General features: G+C 47.9%; 1 protein-coding gene across 2 annotated transcripts in view; it reads right to left on the reverse strand.

Annotated features, from left to right (window-relative positions):
* Positions 1 to 25,969, reverse strand: part of AP3B2 (adaptor related protein complex 3 subunit beta 2) — a 36,804-nt gene that overhangs the window by 8,904 nt on the left and 1,931 nt on the right. The window contains exons 1-14 of one of the 2 annotated variants that reach the window (XM_065906331.1): positions 20,590 to 20,680; positions 19,030 to 19,105; positions 18,818 to 18,892; positions 18,449 to 18,544; positions 10,320 to 10,480; positions 10,011 to 10,077; positions 9,729 to 9,911; positions 9,319 to 9,602; positions 8,968 to 9,022; positions 8,553 to 8,624; positions 8,213 to 8,275; positions 7,739 to 7,871; positions 7,349 to 7,458; positions 6,061 to 6,237 (exon numbers count right to left, since the gene is read on the reverse strand). In XM_065906331.1, coding sequence (XP_065762403.1) covers positions 6,061 to 6,237; positions 7,349 to 7,458; positions 7,739 to 7,871; positions 8,213 to 8,275; positions 8,553 to 8,624; positions 8,968 to 9,022; positions 9,319 to 9,602; positions 9,729 to 9,911; positions 10,011 to 10,077; positions 10,320 to 10,480; positions 18,449 to 18,544; positions 18,818 to 18,892; positions 19,030 to 19,086 — 1,533 coding nt within the window. In that variant the 5' untranslated portion in view covers positions 19,087 to 19,105; positions 20,590 to 20,680. Of the gene's footprint in view, positions 1 to 6,060; positions 6,238 to 7,348; positions 7,459 to 7,738; positions 7,872 to 8,212; positions 8,276 to 8,552; positions 8,625 to 8,967; positions 9,023 to 9,318; positions 9,603 to 9,728; positions 9,912 to 10,010; positions 10,078 to 10,319; positions 10,481 to 17,735; positions 17,784 to 18,448; positions 18,545 to 18,817; positions 18,893 to 19,029; positions 19,106 to 20,589; positions 20,681 to 25,969 lie in introns of those variants that run through there. The other variant, XM_065906332.1, reaches the window with a different exon arrangement.

The raw sequence follows: 25,969 nt of genomic DNA on the forward strand, positions 1-25,969 counted from the left end.
GAGAAGGAAATGGCAACCCACCCTAGTATTCTTGCCTGGAGAATTCCATGGACAGAGGAGCCTGGTGGGCTATAGTCCAAGGGATCGCAAAGGGTTAGACATGACTGAAGACTAACACTTTCACTTTCCTCTGTTGTGTCAGACCTACATTTTCCCTCACTACCCCGGCCCTGACCCCTGACCCTGACATTGACAACTGCCTTGGCCAGCACAAGAGGCTGCCCTTTTGGAACCCTCCCTCTTAGCCCTGGGGAAGCCATTTTTCATCCTCAGGTTTGTGGTCCCCACTGCCTTCGGCCCACTCCTAACTCACTAGTCCAGGCTAAGCCAATGTCTCCACCCTGAGGTCTGGAACAGGTTTCTAGACCCCACCATTCCTAGGCTCCATCACCCCGGGGAAACCAGACGACAAAAAAACCAGACGCAGGAATCCCCTTGGCCGGGGCTGTCCTCATACCCCATGGACCCACAGGGTAGAATCTGGGCAGCCCAGGGGTTTCAGAGGCCATAATCCCCTGCTGGAAGGTTTCAATGAGATTGGAGCAAACTGCAGTCACTTCAGGGTCTGCTGAAGTAAACATGGGGCTCACAGTCTGCAGTCAAGGGAGCCCGAGCCCAGGACCAAGTCTCAATTTTTGCGCTGCTCCTGACCTAGTGTCAGCTATCTTCACAAAATGAGAGTGGGAGCCACCACTTATGGAGTGCCTTCTAGTGACGAGTACTGTGCTAGGCGGCCTTTCCCTGCCTCATGGACTCTCCACAGCCCTTCGGAGAGGTGGCGCTACTGCCCCCATTTCCAGAGGAAAATCAGAAGCACTAAGTGACATTTCCTGGGTTCTGGAGCCAGTCACTGCTGCACCCAGGCCTGAACCCACCCAAGCTGGCACTCTGTTTACCTGTCCCTCCCACTGCCTACCCTCTGTGGCTGACCTCATCCAGGTCTCCATCCCTGTGGCAAAGACAATCAAAATCTACCAAGTACATATATCCTGTGTCACCACGACCAGAGTATCTGGGAATATTCTGAGGGACAGGACCAGTGAACCGACTCTGGTTTTCCTGACATTCTGGTTACACAGTGTTACATCCAGCCTTGGACACGGCTGAGCCAGGTAATCTGGCAGGGCCATCGGCAAGACGCTGGCCCAGAATCAGAGTAGCTGCTGTGACAAAACTCTAGAGAGCTTCTGTGACTCCACCCCTACAACGGGGGCTTTCGCAGCCTCATGTTCAGCTCAGTCCCTTCCAGCACAGCACCACCTGCAATACTGTTCCCATCAGAGGTAAGTACTCCAAACCCCACACTTCCCTAGGACACCCCCATCAAAATGGACTTCATTGTAGACCTGCCTCTCCTTGGCCAGACACCACCCTGTGTGCCAAGGCTATCAGAAGTCCTTATCTACACCGACTGTTATCAAAAAGCTGCTGATCCAACTCTATGGATTTCCCAGCTGGCCGATCATAGACCCTCTTTCCCTACCCTCAAGTCCTTGCCTAATTCTGAGAAGAAGGTTCAAGGTTTTGATCCATCTGTCCACAGCTTTAACTGCCCATCAACAACCAACCAAAGAAGGGGCTAGTCCCGCCACCTCAACACTGTTGGATTTGCCTATAGTCCATTATTCCGCTCCTTACTAAGGACCCATTCCCCAGGGGTTATCGCATCCAGTCTGCAGCCCCAGGACAACTACCTTGCCTAGCCAGTATGCACAAGAATTCGAGGCTGTTTAAGAAGGCCTATGACACAAGCTCCAGTGCACCAAGAACTGAACAAAGCTCCCAGTTGGACCCAAGGGCTCCGACTGCCAGGAATAATTTTAAGTGGGGAGCATCGATGCCTTTTCAAGAACCTGTGCCAGGACTTCCCCAGTGGCTCAGTGGTAAAGAATCCACCTGCCAACGCAGGAGACTTGGGTTCGATCCCTGGTCTGGGAAGATCCTACATGCCACAGAGCGACTAAGCTCACGCGCCACAACTACTGAACCTGTGCTCTAGAGCCTGGGAGCCGCAGCTACCAAAGCCCATATACCTAGAGCCTGTGCTCCACAACAAGAAAAGTCACAGCAAGGAGAAGACTGCACACCTCAACTAGAGCACTCATCACAACTGGCGAAAGGTCCTCACAGCAACAAAGATCCAACACAGTCATAAATAAAGAAGCAGAATTACTTTTTTAAAAGAACCTATGCCAACATACCTGCTACCTTGCAAACACCTGTTAAATCATGCTAGGGAAACTAGCTCTTCAGAAAAAAAAAAAGAAGGAATTAAAATACGTTCATACCTGACATGCTACACAAAAACAAGCTCTAGATGGATGCAGAGGACAGATGCCCAGGTCCTCTCCCACGATCCCACCTCCTAAAGCCCAGTCTTGCTCCATCCTGAGGATGGACATGACCTAAAATGTAATTCTGACCAACAGAATATGGCAGAAGTGACCATATAACCCCATGACAATTTCCTTACGTTCAACTCCAGTTTTGCTAGCAGACTGGCTCTAGACACTTTTATTCCTTGTGACTCTGAAGAAGCAAACAGCTATGTTCAGAGACCATGTGGCAGGGAGCTGAGGATGGTCTCCAGCTGACAACCAGCGAGAAGCCAAGGCCTCAGTCCTACCATCAGGCATGTGAAGTTGGATATGAATGTTTGCCCAGCACAGCCTCCAGAGAATCCCAACTTGACCAGTATCTCAGCTATAACTATGGCCTTGCATAAGACCCAACCCAGGTGGTGCTAGTGATAAAGAACCCACCTATCAATGCAGAAGATCTAAGAGATGTGGATTCAAACCCTGGGTTGAGAAGATCCCCTGGAGGAGGAAATGGAAACCCACTCCAGTATTCTTGCCTGGAGAATCCCATGGACAGAGGAGCCTGGCAGGCTACAGTTCATGGGGTTGCAAAAAGAGTCGGACATGACTGATGGTGTGCACACACACACACATACGCATACAAGACCCAACTAGACCATACCTGGATTCTTGACCCATGGAAATAGAAAGTAAACATGTTGTTTTGACCTACTAAGTTTGTGGTAATTTATTACACAGCACTAAAAAACCAATACAGTGGATTAAAAATAGAAAAAAAAAAATGGAGGAAATTATGTATGAAAATTTTAATTGATATGTAAACGAGGAAACAACTTTCTAAATATAAGGCATTATGAGAAAATAGAAACGAAAAGATTAATGTATTGAACAAGACATAAATGTACAATTTCTGGATGATTGTATGTAGAAAACAAATTTTAAAAAAAACAACTAAGAAAATATAAAACCAATGCTGGTCTTTTCTAAGTGGTAGACCTATAGCTAATTTAAATATTTAACATATAATATTTCTCTGGGTTGTCCAAATGTTTTATGATGAACATGCATTATTTTTATGATATCAAAGAAGTTATTAACTCAAAAAAAAATGTAGAACTTAAACTCTTCCACTCACTCTAGAAGCCAGATTTTAGCTCCCACCATGACCTAAGCAGACTCCCCTCCCAGGTATCTCATCAAGCAAGCAAAAGCAAACCTACCTACCAAGAGCATTCAAGCAGGCAGTTGCCCGGAGTGGCTGTAATGGTCACCTTTCACTATTCCTGCCACCCCAAGACCTCTGCCAGTGCGTCTTCTGTTAGACCCTCTGGTTATCTGCTCATCCATCATCTCCTCGACTCAGCCTGGGCTAGGGCCTGGCATGCAGTGGGGGTCAGCATGTGGGGGAGGGGGCAGTAGCTGGGATCATTGTGGCCTTGTGGCAGGTTGAACAAGTCACCCTCGTACTGGGATCAGGGGAGCATCCTTGCTCTTTTGCAAGGATAAGGATGGCCATGGGCACATGCAAACACCTCCCTCCTGGTGTACAGAGAATTCCTGTTCTCCACCACTCTCAGCACAGGCTGAGAAGGAAGAAAAGACAAAGACAGGGAGGGTAGGAAGGAGGAAAGTTCTCTTTACTGAGTCAAAGAACCATTCTAAGGGGCTTGTGCCTTGAAGGACTGGCCTTAGGATGAAAGGTGTGTGGAGGTTCCATCTGCCTGAACAGCCTACTCAGGGTGCCCTGATGGGGACCAGGACCCCCGTGTCCTGCCTAGGAGAGGGGTTAAGCCATCTGTACCCATGGCTCTCTGTGCCAACCCTGACTCTACCCTTTGTTGTTGTTGTTTAGTCACTAAGTCATGTCCGACTCTTTGTGACCCCATGGACTGTAGCCCGCCAGGCTCCTCTGTCCATGGGATTTCCCTGGAGTGGGTTGCCATTTCCTTCTCTAGCGCTTCTTCCTGAACCAGGGATCAAACTCGTGTCTCTGGCATTGCCAAGCAGGTTCTTTACCATCTGAGCCACCAGGGAAGCCTGACTGCAGCCCTTACTGCTCTGCATTGTGTGCTGTTTCCTCTACTTGGCTGTGAGCACCTGAAGGCTAGTAAACATGTCTCGCTCGCTGTCATCACCCAAGGACATAGCTCAGTGCCAGGCACAGTAGGCACTCGGGAAATGTATGTTAATTATGGTCATGAAAAAATGCACAAGAAGCTTACAGGGACAACTTAGGGAAGAGCCATGTGAGCACACCCAGACTTACGCAAACATGCTGACATCACTATGCTGGGGCTCAGGGCTCTGGTGTGGTATTGAGCCTTTCAGACGCCCCCTCTACCCAGCAGCCACCCACCTAGTCTGCTTCATCTCTTCAGACCTTCCTCCCACCTGCTCTTTTCTCCCGTTTGCATAAAGGAGGCGCACAGATATTTGTTCCAAGGCTTTCCTGTGGTGCCTTTCCCTCTAACTTGTCTCCAATCTGCTTCTCCCACAATACCGACACCCACAGACCCAGCCCCTCACAGATTCCACACGACCACTGTCCATCGCAGCTCCTGACAAGAGGCCCCACATGTGACAGCCCTGCCCCCAGCTGGAGGCCCTGGGGCCCACCCTGTCCACCGTGGGTCACAGAAGATGCACGAACACCACCATCCAAAGACTCCATGGGATGGCAAAGAGGCCACCTTCAGGCCGGCAGAGATGTCACCGCCTCCAGGGGATGGCCCACATGCTTTGTTTGCTCTGAGGGTTGCCAAATCGTTTCTACAAAAGGCCGAGGACCTATTTTAGGCTTTGCAGGCCATATGGACTCTGTTGCAGCTACAACATCCATAGACGATAAACAAATGAATGAACATGGTTGTAGCCCAGTAAAAGTTTATTTACAACAACAGGCAGCAGGCCAGGTTTGGACTATGGGCGGTGGTTTGCCAACCCCTGCCTCGCCTGACTGAGCAGAGCAGAGAGCGTGGGAACTGTCATGGCACCTGGTGTCCTAGCACCTTGAAGTGCTCTGGCACATTACACTTGACTCATAGCAACGTCTCCTGGGACCATCTCAGAGGATGCTGGACACTCAAAAGGCTGTTAATATCCTGATATTCCAGCTTAGCTGAGCTGTGTTCTTGGCTACAGTGCCTCTCATAATATTTCAGCATGGGAATGACAATGAGCACCAATACCACCCAGGCTTGTGCCCCCTTATTGCTGGCATAGACTGGTGAAGCATCACCAAGCTTTGGGAGGAGGACAGACCACATCTCCTGGGACATGTGGTCTCCCACCAAGGCCTGTCACTGCAGGTCCCTCCCTCTGGCCCCAGCATCCCGAAGGCAGCAAGTAGGGACACTCCCACTGGCAGACTGGAAGTCACAGCCCCACAGAAGAGTCTCTTCAACATGGCCACCATCTCTACTAGGCCCTTGGGCCTCCAGAGTAGTCGTGGACTCTGGGCAACATTGGGTTACATGGGTAGACCAGCCACCGGTCCTGAACTTTCTCCAGAAAGAGGTGCTGATCTATGTATAACTGAATCACTGTGCTGTACGGCAGAAACGAACACGACACTGCATATCAACTATACTCCAGTAAACATTAATGAAAACACACAATGAAAAAACTGACAAAAAGAAAGAGGTACTCAAGTTCATACTACCTGGTGAGGACCCACAGAACACTCCCTGGGCCGTTTCTGGGGCCCAGAGGGCTTTGAGGGGCATCTCTCAACCAGTACCTGCTTTGAGTTGGTCAGGTAGAGCTTGGCTGCCAGGTTGATGACCTGCAGCTTGACAATGTCTTCCTCGGCAGTGAAGGATTTGGCCATCTTTCTCAGGACGTCAGGTGCGATCCTGGGGACGTGCTCACAGTACTCGCCAATGAGCCACAGGATGCTGGCTCGGGCCATGGGCACCTGTGTGGGTGGGAGCGGAGTCAGGACTGCGGAGGGTGTGGGAATGCAGGTGGGCATGTGGCCTGCCAGGGAGCCAGCACTCCTCCCATCTGTGCTCGCTTCTCTAGAAATGGGAGTGGGAGGTGGTGGGAGAGAAAATACTAGGTGGGCATTTCTCAGGCAGCATCTTCCCTCTTCCCCAGGGTTTCGAGAGCATGCACAGAGCCTTGGAAGTTCAGTCACAGTTTGGTATAAAAGACTGGCTTTCTGGATCCACTGTACCCTTGATGATTTCTGGCCATGTTATCCTTCCTGAATCTTCAGGAATGCCTTGTCTGAATGTTTCAACTTGGCAGCGCAACACAAAAACACTCGCATGTCAACCAGCCACCCTGAGCCAGAGCTTTAGAGAAAACATGATCATGGACCAGGCTGGAGCTCAGCAAGGGGTCCCCAAAGGGAAGGCAAACCAGGGTCACATGGTCTCATCTTTCTCCTTCTCCCACCCAAAGACCTTCCAAGCCAGTAGAAATGGTTTGGAAGTTGATTTTTTTATTAAAAAAGTGAAAGTGTTAATCACTCAGTCATGTCCAAACTCTTTGAGACCCCATGGTCTATAGCCTGCCAGGCTCCTCTGTCCATAGAATTCTCCAGGCAAGAATACTGGAGTGGATAGCCATTCTCTTCTCTAGGGGATCTTCTCCACCCAGGGATCGAACCTGGGTCACCTGCATTGCAGGTGGATTCTTTACTGTCTGAGCCACTAGGGAAGCCCCTGATTTTCTTCTTATTTCTTTTTGATTTTTATTAAAGCCAGTTTAATTAGAGGATCTTTTTTTAAAAGAATTCATTTATTTGGCTGCATTGGGTCTTTGGTTGTGGATGTGGGGTCTTCGTTTGCTTCATGCAGGATCCTCTGTTGCAGGGCACATGCTCGTTAGTTGTGGTGAACAGAGTTAGTTGCCCCTTGGCATGTGGGACCTTAGTTCTCCAACCAGGGATCAAACCTGGGTCCCCTGCCTTGCAAGCCGGATTCTTAACCACTGGACCACCAGGGAAGTCCCTAATTATAGGGTCTTAAAATCACGGGGAGGATCCTGGGTTGGGGAAGCCAGTGGGGTCACCCCCTTACCTGGATGTTGTCTGTGAGCTTCGCCAAGTGTTTGATGATCTCTCCATGCTGGGCTGGCTGCATTTGCAGCAGCTTCTTGATAACCACCACTGACTCTGCGACCACAAGCTCTGTGGAACAGAAAACGAGCCCAGGACAGTCACATGGCCACACACAATGGGCAGACACACCTGCAATGCCCCCAGGCCCTTCGCTCCGCTCCTCAACCTCCTGTACTTCCCCAGTGGCCCTCAGAGAGGCACAGGTATGAGGATACAAACTGAGGCCGATGGACTGATGAACACGAACTGTCGCTGGCCAGACAGGAGAATACCTGCTGGCCATCAGTCAGACATGCAGGCAGCACCCACTAGTCATCAAAGCCGGACATGCAGACAGACAAACACTAACCATCACGGTTGGACAGCAGCTGCACCAGGCCGTTGAGGCAGGTGTCGCGGACTCGGCCTATGTTCGTTGCACAGCGCCCAATGGCCTGGATGGTGGCTGCCACAAAGTCCTTGTCCATGCTGCGAATGTAGGTCTGCGGGAGGCCACAACAGAGTGAGCCCCAGAAGGTGGTGATCCCTCAGACTTGACTCTGCAGTGATTCTGCAGACTTGAGGGTGACCTTCCGGAAAGCTGTTACCTGATCATGCCAGAGACTAAACTCTGGGAAAAGGAATGACACCCTCATCCATTACCCAGAGACTCCCTGACCCAAAGCCGGCAGAAGGGATTGGGAAGGGATGTGAAATAACAGCTTCTCCACTTTGGGTTCTAAAGAGAAGATTTAACCCACCAAGATGATTCTCACTGAGCATAAGGAGCTACGGGGCAACTCTCATGGGCCTCTCTGGCTACAAGCTGATCCCTGGCCAGTACCTGGAATTCCCGGAGGACAGTAGGAATGTTGGTCTCATTGGCGAGGTTAGTCAACACTTCCAGCTGCAGGGAGGCAGAAAAGGGGCAGGGGGTGCCAGTGGGCTTCTTGTGCTTTCATTTGTTTTTAATATTTATTCATTTGGGTGCATCAGGTCTTAGTTGTGGCATGGCAGGCTTAGTTGCCCTGTGGCATGTGGGATCTTAAGTTTCCTGACCAGGGTTCAAACCTGTGTCCCCTGCATTGCAAGGCAGATTCTTAACCACTGGACCACCAAGGAAGTCCATCTGTGCTTTCCTTAACCCTTCATTAAGGCCACAGGCATGACTGTCCTTCACTCACCTTCAGGATCTTGATTTGGGTGGGGTCAGTGGACCTGATGTAGAAGCTCTTCAGGTACGGCTCAAACATACCCTGGCACAAGAGAGGTGGTCACAGGGGGCTCCACCACAGCCCTGCTTCTCCTCCAGAGAGCCCCCCTCCCTGCACACCCTCCCCCATCCCAGGGCCCAGCGTCCTTCCTGCCCCTGCACTGTCTCCACTGTCAGTTCTTCCTGCTTCCTCAGCTCCTACCCTATCTTCCTTCATCAGGGCTTCCGTCCCAGGGATCCGGGTCTTACACCTCCACCTGCATTTAGGGTCTCCCCCTCCCATGCTCCACACCGGCAAGGCATCATCCCATCCTGCCTTCCCCAGCGTCCCTGCCCGGCAGAGCCACCTGTCGGACCGTGAAGGCAGGCCTGGGTCACGTGCTCACCCGGCGCTTGATGGACATGGTGGCCACGTTCTGGAGCACCACGTACTGCACTTCACTGCGGAGAGGAGCAGCAGAGGAACCCGGTCCCTAGGCCAGGGCCAGGGCAGGAGGCACGGGCGGGGAAGGGAGGCGGGCCCGAGAGGAGGGAGGAGAGGGCGGGTGTCGGGGAAGGTGGGAGGAGGGTGGGACTGGAGTCAGTGTGGAGGGGCCGGTGGGCTGGGATGGAGGGCAGCGCACTCTAGGTAGCTGAAAGGGGAGAGGCCGCCCCCGTCCAGGCGTGGCTGGGCCGTGGGCGGGGCGTGGTTGGTGTGGGCGGGGCGTGATTGGGGTGTGGGCGGGGCGGGCACGCACCTGTGGCTCCTCAGCAGACGCACAAGGGCCTTGGCGATAACGCCCACCTCTGCCTTGGGCGCCAGGTGGAAGTAAAGCTGCGCCACGGCCATGACCACGGCGGCGCTGCGGCTCTGCAGGAGCGGCTTCGTGTTGCGCAGCAGCAGCCGGTGGTCGGGGTCCATGACATAGGGCTTCCGGGCGGGCAGCGCCGTGGAGGCTGCCTCCTCAGACCCCGGGCCCTTGGCCTCATCCTCCTCGGAACCATAGAAGGCTTTCTCAGGGTTCTCCTCCAGCAGAGATTCCTAGGGATGGGGTGGGAGGGGTGCGGGACAGGCGGGTGGGGCAGGGGATACCTCCTCCTGGAGGCCCTCCTACCCACTCTGCTAGGGCGCGGGTCGCAGTCGCGCCTGGGGGTCCGGGCCACTCACGTTCTGCGTGGGGCTGAGGAACTGCGTGCGGGCGTAGCGGGTGAGCATGCTGATGATGACCACCTGGCCCCACTCCTCCACGTCGATGAGCAGGTTACAGAGCTTCCGGTAGTTCTTGTGGATCAGGTCGATGCGCTCAGGGCACACCTCCTCGAAGGCCATCACCACGCTGCCCGCCACCAGCTGGGGAACCCACATAGGCAGGAGTGCATTAACAGAAGGACGTAAGGGGCTCGGCCTGGCACCTTTCCATCACCCACCTCTGTGCGTCCATATACACACCGTGGTCTTGTCAGCCAGAAGCTTCTCGATGACCTCTATCAGCTGGTCCTTCTGGTCAGAATCCAAACTGAGGGAGAAACTGTTGTTTGTCCCTCCCTCCTCTCCAGCCTTCCCAACACTGGCTGGAGTTGTGCTCCCCTCCCTCCCCCCAACCCTATTCATCAAAAGGTGTGAGCCACTGCTCCCAATGTCCTTCTCTGTCTGTTCCCCAAACTGCCTTAAACCACCTAAAGACTTAAAAACAACAAACAACAAAAGCGGCCTTCAAGACTGGGAGAGGCCAGGGATGGGCAGTGGCTTGGGGCATACCTGTAGAGCTTAGGGATGGCGTGGGCAGCTGTTTTCCGCACATAGGGAGACATATCTGAGGCAGCTTCCTTGATGGCCAGCATCATGATGGGCACGATGATGGGCACACGGATGCTAGACAGGACGCGGAGGGCACTGGCGCGAATCAGCTGGTTGGGGTCCTAGGGCAGAGGTGGCAGAGGCAGAGCCATGGGAGGGCAGCGGGCGCGCTGATGGGAGGGGCTCACTGTCCCTGGTTGCCACCCACTCTTGTTTCCCTGTCTCCTGTCTTGAGCCTAGATGATGAGGTGCCTGGGGGGCCCTGCAGCAGAAATCTGGTATCTGGAGGGATGTGGCATGGGGCTGCTTCACTTTCAGGGAGAGCGACACTTTCCGAATGCCTAAGATTCTTGAAGCACCTTGTTTCTCAGGAGTGTCTGCAGACCGGGAGGCTGTCTGTGTTTATGGTGGAGGAGACTGACCAAATGCAACCTGCTCTCCCTTCCCAAGAGTTCATCCTTTCAGGGACTTCCCTGGTGGTCCAGAGGCGAAGACTCTGCTCTCAATGCAGGGGGCACAGGTTTGATCCCTGGTTGGAGAACTAGATTCTGCATGCTGCAACTAAGACCCAGCACAGACAAATAAATATTCTTTTTAAAGTTCACCCTTTCAGTCTTCTCTCCCAGCAAACTCTCAAAAGCTGCTCTTCTTCCCCTTCCTCCACATGTTTAAAAGAGAATAGGTGTGTAAGCCCCTCCTCTTTGCACCTATTGCATCCTATAGACACCTGAAAGGAGTACATCAAGGCTATGTATTGTCACCCTGCTTATTTAACTGGTATACAGAATACATCATGCAAAATGCTGGACTCGATGAAGCACAAGCTGGAATCAAGAGTTGCCAAGAGAAATATCAATAACCTCAGAGACAGCCACCACCCTTATGGCAGAATGCAGAGAGAACTAAAGAGGAGAGTGAAAAAAACTGGCTTAAAACTCAACATTCAAAAAACCAAGATCATGGCATCCAATCCCGTCACTTCATGGCAAATAGATGGGGAAACAATGGAAATAGTGAGAGACTTCATTTTCTTGGGTTCCAAAATCATTGCAGATGGTGACTGCAGCCATGAAATTAAAAGACGCTTACTCTTTGGAAGAAAAGCTATGACAAAGCTTTGACAAAAGCTGTGTCAAACTTAGACATAAATTTGACAAACTCATGACAAAGCTATGACAAACCAAGACAGCATATTAAAAACCAGACATTACTTTACCAACAAAGGTCCATACAGTCAAAGCTATGGTTTTTCCAGTTGCCATGTATGGATGTGAGAGTTTGACCATAAAGAAGCCTGAGTGCCAGAGAACAGATGCTTCTGAACTATGGTGTTGGAGAAGACTCTTGAGAGTCCCCTGCACTGCAAGGAGATCAAACCAGTCAATCCTAAAGGAAATCAATCCTAAACATTCACTGGAAGGACTGATGCTGAAGTTGAAGCTCCAATACTTTGGCCACCTGATGAGAAGAGCCAACTCACAGGAAAAGACCCTGATGCTGGGAAAGATTGAGGGCAGAAAGAGAAGGGGATGACAGAGGACAAGATGGTTGGATGGCATCACCGACTCAATGGACGTAAGTTTGAGCAAGCTCTGGGAGATGGTGAAGGACAGGGATGCCTGGCATGCTACAGTCTATGGGGTAGCAAAGAGTTGGACAAGACTGAGCACCTGAACAAGACACCTGAGAAGAGCCTTAGACACAGTATACTGTAATCATGAGATCATGAGAGCAGCAGCAGATGTAAATTACTGTTCATCTTGAAGGACAGTGGGCAAAGCAAGAGGTCCTGGAACAGTAAAGAGTAGGGGCTACCATGAGTTTCTAAAATGGAGAAAGAGGAGAGCCACAGAATTACAGGTGAAAATGATGGTAATCTTTGCTAAAATTCCAGAATTAATTTTTAAAAAGGAAGTTTCAAAGCACTTTATTCTTAAAATATCTTATGAAGTCATGATTTTACTTTATTTTTTTTATTTGGTTGCACCGGATCTTAGTTGCTACATGCGGGATCTCCCCCAACTGGGACAGGACTCAGACACCCTGCATTAGAAGTCTGGAGTCTTAAACACTGGACCCCCAGGGAAATTCTTCAAAGCACTTATTTTATTTATTTATTTATTTATTTTTATTGTATGTTTTCACTTACATGTAGAATTTTATTTTTTAATTTTTTTCCTTTTATAATTTTAATTTTTATTTATTTATTTTTTTCAATTATTTTTATTAGTTGGAGGCTAATTACTTCGCAACATTGCAGTGAGTTTTGTCATACTTTGACATGAATCAGCCATGGAGTTACATGTATTCCCCATCCCGATCCCCCCTCCCCCCCCCCATTCCCCTGGGTCCTCCCAGTGCACCTGGCCCGAGCACCTGTCTCATGCATCCCACCTGGGCCGGTGATCTGTTTCACCATAGATAATATACATGCTGTTCTCTCGAAACATCCCACCCTCGCCTTCTCCCACAGAGTCCAAAAGTCTGTTCTGTATATCTGTGTCTCTTTTTCTGTTTTGCATATAGGGTTATCATTACCATCTTTCTAAATTCCATATATATGTGTTAGTACGCTGTAATGATCTTTATCTTTCTGGCTTACTTCACTCTGTATAATGGGCTCCAGTTTCATTCATCTCATTAGAACTAATTCAAATGAATTCTTTTTAACGGCTGAGTAATATTCCATGGTGTATATGTACCACAGCTTCCTTATCCATTCGTCTGCTGATGGGCATCTAGGTTGCTTCCATGTCCTGGCTATTATAAACAGTGCTGCGATGAACATTGGGGTGCACATGTCTCTTTCAGATCTGGTTTCCTCAGTGTGTATGCCCAAGAGTGGTATTGCTGGGTCATATGGTAGTTCTATTTCGTTTTTTAAGAAATCTCCACACTGTTTTCCATAGTGGCTGTAGTAGTTTGCATTCCCACCAACAGTGTAAGAGGGTTCCCTTTTCTCCACACCCTCTCCAGCATTTATTGCTTGTAGACTTTTGGATAGCAGTCATCCTGACTGGTGTGTAATGGTACCTCATTGTAGTTTTGATTTGCATTTCTCTGATAATGAGTGATGTTGAGCATCTTTTCATGTGTTTGTTAGCCATCTGTATGTCTTTTTTTTTTTTTTTTTTTTTTTTTTTAAATTTTCAGTGGGTTCTGTCATACATTGATATGAATCAGCCATAGAGTTACACGTATTCCCCACATCTGTATGTCTTCTTTGGAGAAATGTCTGTTTAGCTCTTTGGCCCATTTTTTGATTGGGTCATTTATTTTTCTGGAATTGAGCTGCAGGAGTTGCTTGTATATTTTTGAGATTAATCCTTTGTCTGTTGCTTCATCTGCTATTATTTTCTCCCAATCTGAGGGCTATCTTTTCACCTTACTTATAGTTTCCTTTGTTGTGCAAAAGCTTTTAAGTTTCATTAGGTCCCGTTTGTTTATTTTTGCTTTTATTTCCAATATTCTGGGAGGTGGGTCATAGAGGATCCTGCTGTGATTCATGTCGGAGAGTGTTTTGCCTATGTTCTCCTCTAGGAGTTTTATAGTTTCTGGTCTTACATTTAGATCTTTAATCCATTTTGAGTTTATTTTTGTGTATGGTGTTAGAAAGTGTTCTAGTTTCATTCTTTTACAAGTGGTTGACCAGTTTTCCCAGCACCACTTGTTGAAGAGATTGTCTTTTTTCCACTGTATATCCTTGCCTCCTTTGTCAAAGATAAGGTGTCCATAGGTTGGATTTATCTCTGCAAAGCACTTATTTTAAAAGCAGGAGTCTATTTTCTTAGTTAAGTCAAATCATATCCACTGCTAAAACCTATTTTCCTTTTTTTTTTTTTTAACATTTGGAAATGATTATGGATTCAACAGGAAGTTACCCCCCAGAAAACCCCTTTCCTTTTTAGTAGGGTAATTTGGCTGGCATATATTAATACTATATATTTTGATTTCAGCAAAGCACTGTGGGAGTCTCTCATAGCATTTCCTAGACTGCCATTTTTGATGTAGGCCTTTTGTTTCATTTACTACGTAAGCATTTTAAGAGCAGAATTCATGTCTATTTTATCTCTAGATAACCATAGCCCTTTGCACATAGAAGGTGTTAAGAAATTTTTTTTGCAGTTGAGATCCTTCCTAACAAGATGGAAAAATACCAGCTGACTGCAATTAGGTGGATCCACAGTTTGGTAAAATGCAATACTTGGGAAAGATTTACTAGCAGATCAGTGTCAACCTGTAAACATGATACATGGGATTTAGTCTGTTGCCCTGGTTGGAATAGCTTATCAACATCTTAGAGGAAGACATAAAACCAGGAGGACAATACTAAGATTCAGATCCACCCTGGCTTGAATCTTGTGCTAAACCTAAACAATGAAATACAGAAGGGTCTCACAGGGGATCCAACGAACCAACTTCATAAAGACAGGATATAGGGACACCTGGATTATCTGCTTGCCAATTGGAGGTTTGTCAGAATTGAGTCAACAACATTAGCCGGCTGCAAAGCAAACAGAGTCTCAGTCTGGGATGACAGAAAAGGTTGGTACTATTGTGCAGAAGAGCCCCCTAACCAATAATAATAACAAAAAGAAAGTGAATTTTAGAGGAACACATATAAGATGGTGTTTATAAAACAGCATTATACATTATTTAGGAACACATAAATAAGTAGTAAGAGAATAAATGCACACATATGAATAATATTCTTTATGCCTTTGGTGGATCTGATATAAATTTTTAAAAATTAAGGTGATAGACGTTTCAACACAGTATAATGGTTTTTAAAAAGTTATAATCACTTCACATCTATCAGAATGGCTGTCATTAGAAAGACAACAAATAACAAGTGTTGGTGAGGATGTGGCAAAAAGGGAACCCTTGTACACTGTTGGTGGAAATGTAAATTAGCACAGCCACTGTGGAGAACAGTGTGGAGGTTCCTCAAAAAGCTAAAAAAGAACTTTCATATGATCCAGCAGTATCACTCTTGGGTATATATTCTGGGTGTTTTCATTAAACAAATGAATGAGTATGACAGAACAGAAACGCCTCATAGAGAACAAGCTAGTTGTTATGAGTGGGGGTGGTGGTGGTGAGGAGAAGCAAGATGGGGTAAGGAATTAAAAGGTACAAAGTATTAATACTATGTATAAAATAAAAAGCTAAAAGAATATATTGTACAGCACAGGGGATATGGCTAATATTTTGAAATACATTTAAATGGAGTATTAGCCACAAAAATGTTGAATTAATGTATTATACACCTGAAACTAATTTAACATTGTGAATTGTCTATATTTCAATAAAAACAAAAATGAAAAACAGTGGTAGTTGTCTTAAGATGGAACTGCCTTATGATGGAGTAGGTCTGTACCACTGGAGATGACCTGTCAGAGATGTTCTAGAGCAAAGGTTGGCATACTATAGTCCACAAGCCAAATGTGTCTTCTGCCTTTTTTAATAAATAAAAATGTATTCAGGGACTCCCCTGGTAGTCCAGTGGCTAAGACTCTGAGCTCCCAATGCAGGAGGCCTGGGTTCAACCCCTGGTCAGGGAACTAGATCCCATATGCTACCACTAAGACCTGGCACAGTCAAATATTTTTTAAAATATGAATTCAAACCCAGTCATGCACACTCATTCATCGCTGCTTTCATACTATTAAAATACAAGGGCAAAGTTGAGTCGTTGCACGGTTGAGACTAGATAGTCTGCATAGCCTAAGCTACTATCACCTGACTGGATACAGAAGTTTGCTGATTATTGTCCTAGAGAAATCACTGCATTGAGTTGAACTAAATGAGCTCTGGTTTTCTAAAAAGGGTAGAATGTGGAAAATTCAGGTCAATGTAAAAATTTGTGCAAAATGTTCAGAATGGTTCTTATAAAACGATTTTAATCCCGGTTAAACCAATCTGAAAGAGAGAGAGATCATATAGTTTTGACTTGCTAAAAAATAACCTAGCACAAGGACTTCCCTGATGGTCCAGTAGTCAAGACTCCTTGTTTCCACTGCTGGGGGCAAGGGTTCTATCCTTGATGGGGGAACTAAGACCCCCATGCCTTGCAGTGTGGCCAAAAAATTTAAAACAAACAACAAAAACCCCTAACACAGTGTGAGGCATAGAGATACCCAAGTATTTGCTGAATGAAAGAATGGTAGGAAAAAAAAAAAAAAGAATGGTAGATGCAAGTGCCCAGGCTTTCTGCCCCACCTCAGAGGAGCAGACTTTGCCATCACCTCCGGCTGGCCAGAGCAGACTGAACCAGGGGTAAGCCCCCAGTTTGGGCAGTCAACTCAGTCTGCTCAGCTAACCTATGGAATCAGCTGAACAGGAAAAGATGAGCCATACCTTTCAATGTCCCTCTCACAGGAATCAGAACTAAACGTGCGCAAAGACTAGAGGAGTTAATGGCTGTAATCAGAGCTGGAGAGTCTGATTGGACAAAAAATAGAAAGACAGTGATGCTGACTTCTTTACCCTGGAGATATCTTATCCTAACCACAAAAGCACCCAGTGGAGATTATCATGCTTGCATTTAACATACAAAAGATGAGAATATTCTGTTTAAATATGTGTGTGTATGTGTGTGTTTGTGAGGGGTCAGCCTCCACTGCATACAAAAGGACTCGAATCTTCCCACTGTTCCTTTTCTTAAGTGATTCAGTTTCTACCTGCCTCAAAGGGCATTTTATTGCCACAAAAGTGATCCAGGTCTTTAAATATGTGTGTATATATATATGTATATATATATATATATATTTTTTTTTTTTTTTTTAATTTGAGGCCATGCAGGATCGTAGTTTTCAGTACAGGGATCCAACCCATGTCCCCTGCATTGGGAAGGCAGAATCTTAACCACTGGACCACCAGGTAAGTCCCAATCCAGCTCTTTAAAGGTGGATTTTTTACATACACTGGGGCATCTAAGACAAGTCAATTATTTCTTCTGGTGCTAAACAGAATAATCAACTTGTTCCTACTTTGAAGGAATCACTGGCTGTACTAACCTTACTGAAAATGGAATGGTCTTGTCTTTATGTTCTCTCTGCAGCCTGTCAAACCCAGTCTCCACGTCTGAGGCCGCTCTCCAGCTTGGTGAGCTTTGTGGTTTTCCTCTCCATGGAGCTCACTTGTTTCCAATAAACCCTTTTGTCCTCCTCACCCAGTTTCAGGTGAAAAGGTTCCAAAGCCATTGTTCCTAGCAGATACTCAAACCAGGTGAGCTTGCCAGTGCCAAGGCTCTGACACCCAGAGGTGAGGAATGCAGGTCAGCGGGCTCCCCACGCATTCCTCTGTCTTAAGAAGGCTGACTTCTGCCTGGCTGTGGGCCTGAATCCCTTAACATCAGTAGGGTGAAGGCCAGTGTCAGGGGCTCAAGTGAGTCATAGTTGAGGCAGCCGTTAGCACAGGCTCCTCTGACTCTCCTGACTTTAGGCAGGTAGGAAAGGCCCTCCAGTGCCTGGCCCCCCGACCCCTGCACTCAGACCTCTCCCTGGGCCCACTCCTCTGACAAATGGAATTTATTTCCTGCCCTATCGGTAAACAAAGGATGTCACAGTCATCAGCAATTGCAGCCACCATGGACAGTGAGCTGGTGATCCCTGAGGGAACTCAGGAAGAAAGGACACCTGCCATCTAGCAGCCATCAGACTGCAGTCACTTCCCATGTGAGGCCTGGAGAAACTCAGGATATGGAAACATAGGATACTGGCCCCAGATAGCTGGGGTGCATATCAAAGGAATGATTTCAGTGAGCCCAGACTCTTGCATCTTCCCATACACAGAAAAGCACCAAACTCCTTAACCTGGGTTATCTGATTTTCTTTCATTAACAACTGTCTTTTGATGTTAGACCACCTGCCCTTTGTTGCAAAACTTCTATATAACCTGACTCCTCCCCTCGCCTCCTTGGAGCAGTTCTGTCAGGGTTACTTAGATGCTGCCTCCTAGGCTTGAAGTCCTAAAAACTCCCCCCTAATGAAACCTAACTCTCAACTTTTAGATTGTGAATAAGTTCACACCTCCAATACAGCCCCATCAAGGCCCAGACCCCAGGGAGGCAAATGGAGACCTCTGACCTTCAGGCCACGCTGGAAGGTGGAGATAGACAGCAGGGCTAAGTCTTGCTGCTCCTCAGCGTAGCGCACCAGGTACACGTAGACGAGCTTCTTCACCTGGGGAAGAGGGGGTTTCTCCACAGGGACTGGTGCCCCTGCCCTGAGAGATGTCCTCACCCCGGGTAGCTGCAATCCATGGGAAAGCACCCAGGCCCCATCATGCTGATCCACATCTGGTTCAGGGACATCTGGGAGGTGTTTTTTCCTGGACCAGGGACATTCTGAGCGGATTGGACCTCCAGGGACTGGGCTGTCCCCTTTCTCACCCCCAACTAGCTCCAGTTTACTCCTGGAGGTGGACATGGGAGACCCCTCCCTGGTAGCACTCACCTCTATGTTCTTACAGGCCACGTTCTTCACCACGGCGGGGAACAGGTCTGAGGCATTCTTTCCCCGGGCAATCATCTGGGTGGTGGGGTCAGGGTAGGGGGAGAACGAGAAGGGAGATGCCAGCACTCACTGGGGGAAGGTCCACAAGCAGCCAAGGAGGGCTTCTGGATCCTCAAGCTCCTCCCCCAAGGGATCCCCTCTGACCCCCTCACCGCCACAATTCTCTTCATGGCCTCCAGCTTGAGGGAATCCTTGTTGGTGTCCAGCATCGCCTTTAGGTCATCGTGCCTGGTGAGGACAGGAACGGTCAGCTGAGGGCACAACGGTGGGGACGGGGCTATCAGTCAGTAGGATTCAGACAGAAAGAAGGAACCTGGGCAGGGAAGGCAGGACTCGACCGGAAGGGAAGGTAGTAAAATACAGATCAGGGGACTTGGGGTGGGGAGAAGCATGTGGGTCAGTCAATGTTACGGGGCTGAGCTGTGATCCCCTCAAAAAAGAATGTACCCAGAATGTAATCTTATTTGGAAAACAGAATTGTTTCAGCTGTAATTACGATGAGGTAATAGTGGAGGAGGGTGGGTCTCTAACTCAGTACGTCTGGCATGCTTTAAGAAGATGGCCCTGTGAAGACAGAGATGCAGGGAGAATACTGTGAATACAGAGAACTGGAGTGGCTCACCTGCAAGCCAAGGAACATCTGCAATATTGCTTCTCTCTTAAGGTTTGGTTTTCGGCTGAGAGGCAAGTAAAATCTTAGCTCCCCAATCAGGGATCAAACCCATACTCCCTGCATTGGCAGGCTAAGCCTTAACTACTGGACTGCCAGGGAAGTCCCGGGTAAATGACGATGTAAATAAATAACCCCTTGCACTTGGTGGAGGGGAATAATGTTGGTCTCCAAGCCAGTATCTAAACGTCATGCAATGGTCAATGAAATTTCAAGGGAGACCTTTCGTCAGACTTCCTGAAGTGACTGCAAAATTCATCCAGAAACAAAAATCAAGAGGTAAGAACTCCAGAGAATTTTGTGGCAAAGGAGGATGGAAACGAGAAAAACGGAACAATGACAGACAATTCACCTGACCAGAATTTGAAACATAAAACAAATGACCATGATAAAAGCTGTGTGGTGCCAGATTAAAAATTTCACAAATGGATCTAAGTTGATACATTAGGAACAATTAACACCAATCAGAGAAAGAAACTTTTGCCTCCCCTTAAATGCTGTTGGGACAACTGTTATGTAGCAAAGAATTTAACTTGTACATGTATTTCACACAAAAATAAATCCCACATTTGTTTAATTAAATTATGTTGGGCTTCCCTGGTGATCCAGTGGTTAAGAATCCACTTTGCAGTGCAAAGGACATGGGTTCGATCCCTAGTCTAGGAAGATCCACATGCCTCAAAGCAGCTAAGCTCATGTGCCAGAACCACTGAGCCCGCACTCTGGAGCCCATGAGTTGCAACTACTGAAGCCTGCGAGTCTAGAGCCTATGCTCCACAGGTGAAGCCACAATGAGAAGCCTGCACATGACAATGAAAAATAGCCCCCTATTCGCTGCAACCAGAGAAAGCCTGCATGCTCCAACAAAGTCCCCACCACAGACGAAAGTAAATGAATCATTTTAAAAAATTATTTTACTGTATGGAAGAGGGGGAAATTTTAATTTTCAAGGTCATAAAATTATCAGTAATAAGATGGCTAGGTTTTTTTTTTCTTCATCTCTTGTATATAAACTAAATTTAAGAAAAAAACCAAGGCAAACCTGTATTTGTTCACGAGAGCTGCTGTAACAGTACCACAGAGTGACTGCGGGGCTTAACCACCTCAACGGATTTTCTTGCAATTCTGGAGGCTAGAATCTGAGATCAAGGTGTCAGCAGGGCTGGTTTCATCTGAGGCCTGTCTTCTTGACTTGCAGATGACTGTCTTCCCATATCTTTACATGGTCTTCCCTTTGTGTTTCCTCTTCTTATAACAAGTGAATTGTATTGGATTAGGACCTGCCCTAATGACATCCTTTCACTTAATCACCTCTTAAAAGACTGTCTCCAAACACAGCCATATTCTGAGGTACTGGGGGGTTAGGACTTCAACATATGAGAACACAATTCAGCCCACAATAGCAACAGAAAGGAAAATATTTGGAATATGGTGAATACAAGTTTAAATAAAGTACTGATATAAGTTTAGGGTCTATATTCAGGATTCATTGTCAGGGCTGCCCATCTGTCATCCCCTTGCCCCCCCAGGTAGACACAGCCCTGAGCTGCTGCTCCGCAGTCAGCTGCTGCTCCGCAGACACTGCTCCGCAGTGTCTTTATCAGACAGAGAATGGTCTGATATTCCTTGGCCATGTGCCCCTGAGCAGTGAACAACCTGCCCAGCCATACTCAGGTCCAGTGGCTGGTGGTCAAAGAAGTAAGCAGAGAAACGTGAAATCACCTCATGGAAACATGTGTCTCTACACAGCTAACAGAGCTACGGGACCACAGATGCTCTCACATTGTCCAGGCAATTCCAAAATGTGATGAGCAGCTGTGAATGGAGACCTGTACATTCTCTGATCTCCCAGATGATACTCAGATAACCCACAGCTTTGACCCAGGCATGAGAACCCTGCCAGGAGAGGTATTACCAACGGCAGGAATTAAAAAGCAGTGTCTGCAAAGTTAGTCATAGAAGTTAAACACCTAGAAGCAATAGAAAATCAGAAAATAGACGTAGCCATTTTAGGAGAGGGAAGAGCATGCTAACAGTCATAAAGAGGCAAGTGTGACTGTTGCTGATGCTGAGACATGAGTAAGTGATAAATGCTGAGAGGAAGGAAAGAATCTGACGTAACAGACACCTAGTCACAGGGCTGCATTTTGCAGAAATGTGCAAGTGCTTAACAGATAAAATCAGAAAAGACAGGAGGAGTGCTAAGAAATCAATGTTCCCAGGATTTTAAAAGTGTCTCTTGTGAAGACATTTTTGATGGGAAGCAAAGTAGAAAGATGATGACTTGCAGAACACAGAGGACTTGCTAGCTGTCAGATGAGGGTTGGAGAAGATGTTGATATTGATCTAGAACCCCTCCAGTCAGGAATACCACTCAGCCATAAAAAAAAAAAAGAATGAAACAATGCCATTTGCAGTAACATGGATCAACCTGGAGGTTATCATATTAAGTGAAGTAAGTCAGAGAAATACCATGTGATATCATTTGTATGTGGAATTTAAAATATGACACAAATGAACTTGTCTATGAAACAGAAACAGACTCACAGACATAGAAAACAAATTTACGGTTACCAATGGGGAAAGGGGGTGGAGGGGAGATAAATTAGGAGTTTGGGATTAGCAGATACAAACTACCATATATAAATAGGTAAACAACAAGGCCCTACTGTATAGCACAGGGAACTAGATTCAATATCCTGTAATGAACCATAATGGAAAATAAAATGAAAAAAATATAATAAAATATATGTATGTGTGTTTGTGTGTGTATGTATCTCTAAATCATTTTGCTATTCAGCAGAAACTAACACAACATTTTAAATCAACTATACTGCAATTTAAAAAAATAAAAAAGGACGAATATCTTCCGTTCAGGAAGATGTCCCCTCAAACCAGAGGACATTTTCTACAGTCTATGGCCAAGTGAGGGTCAGAAGACAACCACCTCATCCCTCTCCCAAACACAAACCAGGTGGTCAAGTCCTAGGCATGCTGAACTTAGGACAGATGGCTGGAGACAGAGGTACAGACCATTCAGCGGGGCCTGGGCAGCACAGAGGGCATGCGGAGAATGTCAGAGCTGGGTACCACCTTCCCCAACATACAAATGCACATCACGTGCTCCCAGGACCCTCCATACGTACCTCCATAGTCAACTCACCCCCATAGATCCCTACATAACCCCAACACCCCATCAAACACTGGTACCACTGATATACTCTCACATCTGTCCCCACAGACACACCTACACCCCATAGACATACTCATACCCCCAAAGACACACTAATAGCCCTCAGATATATACAGTTCTTACATAAACCCACACACACTCAACAAAACCCCTGCAGACACACCCATAATCCTCACAGAAACGTACAAAGACACATATACCACACATACACTTCCCACAAAAACACTCAGCACATACACCCACACACCTGTGGACCCACATGCCTCACCTGCAAATGCCTACAGACACCCACAGACACCCACCCACCACAGGCTCTCTATACCTCCCCACACCCTGACCTAGACATGCATACCCACATGACCCTCCACAGACACACACACACCACCCACATCACACACACATATAGCTTTTTGACAAAACTGAGTCACTCCAATCCCTTTCACCAAAGTGGCCTGTGAACTCCTATGTGTGATTCCTGATGATAAATTTAGGCTTCTAAGAGCAAATATATCCAGCCTCACAGATCCTCTGACCTCCTTAGGGGTCAGACAGGCACCAGCTGGAGCTGACACCAGGGCCCTTTAACTTCAGGAATTCTCTGCAGCAGGTTTCCTCACACTCAGGCGTCCTCACTACCCCTACAGATGCCACAAGCCCATTCAAGTGCCCACACCCAGGGTGGTGCTGGGCACCCACACTGATCCTGCCCTCCCAGCCTAGTACCCACCTTCTAGGCTCCTGGGAGGGTCCGGGACCCTAGGAGAGGGGAATCAAGGGAAGAGAGGGACTGTGGGGACCCAGCACAGGCAAGACTGTCAGCTGCCCACTAGCAGAGAGCAGCTAGGGTGTGGCCACCCTGGGTCCCTCACATTCGCTCCCACCAGCCGATGTTCCCAAGATGGAGAGGAAGGGAGAGATACACAGCAATGCTCTAAGGCCATGAAACATTCATCTCCTGGAGTCAGATCCCTTTACAAGGCTCTCACTGTGACCCGAGCCCTGGCCTGACCTGAGGGACTGTGGGTGACTGGAGCCAGCAGGCGGGGTGGGAGGAAGGTAAAACCTGGCATTTGAGGCCACATACTCACTTCATGTGATAAACACCTTCCTCCCTCCCCTCACCACCCAAGTTCCAACCCACTAGATGGGATAGAGTGGTCAAACTCTTTATCCTGTTATCCTGTCTCCAAACCTCATCTGGAACCCTCACCTAGCCGGGGCCTGGGGGGAGGAAAAGGTAAGGTGTTTTATTCCATCCTCAAATATTTTACTATCCTTCTCCCCTCAGAGCTACCAGGGAGTTAGGAGTTAGGCTCATCTTCCCCCTTAATCTTTCAGTCCCCTGTAACACCCCCCACGCTCCCTCCCTCTTGGACACTAAATGCTGGTCCAGTCCTCCTGCTAAAGAGGTGGAACTTAAATGGTTCCTGCTGGAAGAGGCAGTTTCCCATCCCTGGCCTTCCTATCTGTCTGGGGGAGGGTCCCTGAGAGCTCCTCTGTACCGTAGTGGCTGGCTCTGGCTCTGGCCTTGGCCAGGCTCTGGGCAAGGTCCTTCCAGGGACTCTTCTGGGGTCGCGTCTTCTTCTGGGGCTTGCAGCCACCGAAGCTCCTCCGGCTGCAGGGCCTGGTACCAGGCTGGGGGCCCGCCTTCGGGGGCCAGCACAGGGCTGGCAGCCTCCTGATCGGCCTCTCTGCCCCCCGGCCTCACTGCTGCCCCCGGGAGCTGCAGGAATCGCTGCATCAGGGCACCAGATCCTGCTTCGAAATGAGACTGAGCTGACTGGGGAGCTAGGGGTGCCTGTTCCTGTCACCAGAGGGCCCGCCCCAAAACTCAGAAACTGGACACTGGCGGGAGGGAGGCTCTGGTTTCTTTTTCGCTGCTCAGAGACAAGGACTCACGTGGTGGAGGAGGGCAGGGACTGGGGACAGAGCCAAGCCAAGTCTGCAGGCAGGGACCAGCAGGCAGGGGAGCGGATCCAGACACAGGTGAGGCATCTCTCACTTCCCGCTCAGGCCACAACTGAACCTCTGCCCCCTCAAAACTCCTCCTCCTCAACAATCGTGTTCACCCCCTTTCCACTCTGACCCCCACCATCTTGATCCTCGCCTGTCTTTCCATGGCCAGGTCCTTGATTTTTTTCCCTTCCTATTGGCGTTCTCTTACCTCTACTTCCTTCATGCCTAGCTGAGGCCCCTCAAGTGCACGCCTCCAACTGCTCTTCACTTACATCCTCGGCCCTCTTGTCCCTGAGACCCCTACCCTGCCAGGAGTGGTTGACTTTATTTGTTGTATTTGGATGCTCCTCAGATTCCCACCATCCTTGCCCTTGCAACTTCACTATTTGCCTCTCACAGAAAATAAAGGCTTTAGATCAAAATCCCCACAGCTCCCAAACATCTCCATCTAGTCTTTCCTCTCCTCTTCCCTCTGGGCAGAGCCGGTTCTCCTTGAGGCCAGGCCAGTTCTCCTACCCAGCTCTGGAAGCCTCCCCTCCCATCAGTCAGGGATCTATGTCTCCTTCAATTCTTTCCAGCCTCTCCCACACTATTGACTTCTTCCCAAAGGCAGTTAAACTTGCTCTGGGCTCTCCCAGACTAATAACAGACAAACAAAAATAACAATAAAAATAAACAGACATTCTTGAACCAGTGTTCTCCTCTGGCAACTCTTTCCCTTTCTCCTTCATTAAAAAAAAATTTTGTTCATTCATTTTGCTGATCTTAGTTGCAGTGCACAGGCTCTCTAGTTGTGATTCATAGGCTTAATTGCCTTGCAGTAAGTGGAATCTCAGTTCGCAGAGCAGGGATTGAACCCGCATCCCCTGCATTGCAAGGCAGATTCTTAGTCACTGGACTACCAGGTAAGTCCCTACAGTCATACTTCTCCAAAGCGAAATTCTCATTCACTGTGTTTTATTCATTTACCTCCTCTTCACTCTCCTATTCACTTTTAATCTGGCTTCAGATGCTGATTAGAATTTAAGGTTCAGTGGCCATGGCCATGATGTCTACAACTTAAAGGGGTCAGCCAAAAATATTTATAGATAGATGGTTAGATAAAGCAAATACCACAGAATGGCAACAATGACTGAATTGGATCTAGGTAGAGGGTATACATATATTCATTGTATTATTCACTCAACTTTTCTGTATGTTTAAAATTGTTCCTCAAAGAAAGATGGAGAAAATTAACCTAGCTCCTCCTCTTTTGACTTTGCCAGAACTAGTC

This window comes from Muntiacus reevesi, chromosome 15 (assembly GCF_963930625.1).
Source record: "Muntiacus reevesi chromosome 15, mMunRee1.1, whole genome shotgun sequence".
Lineage (NCBI taxonomy): Eukaryota > Metazoa > Chordata > Mammalia > Artiodactyla > Cervidae > Muntiacus > Muntiacus reevesi.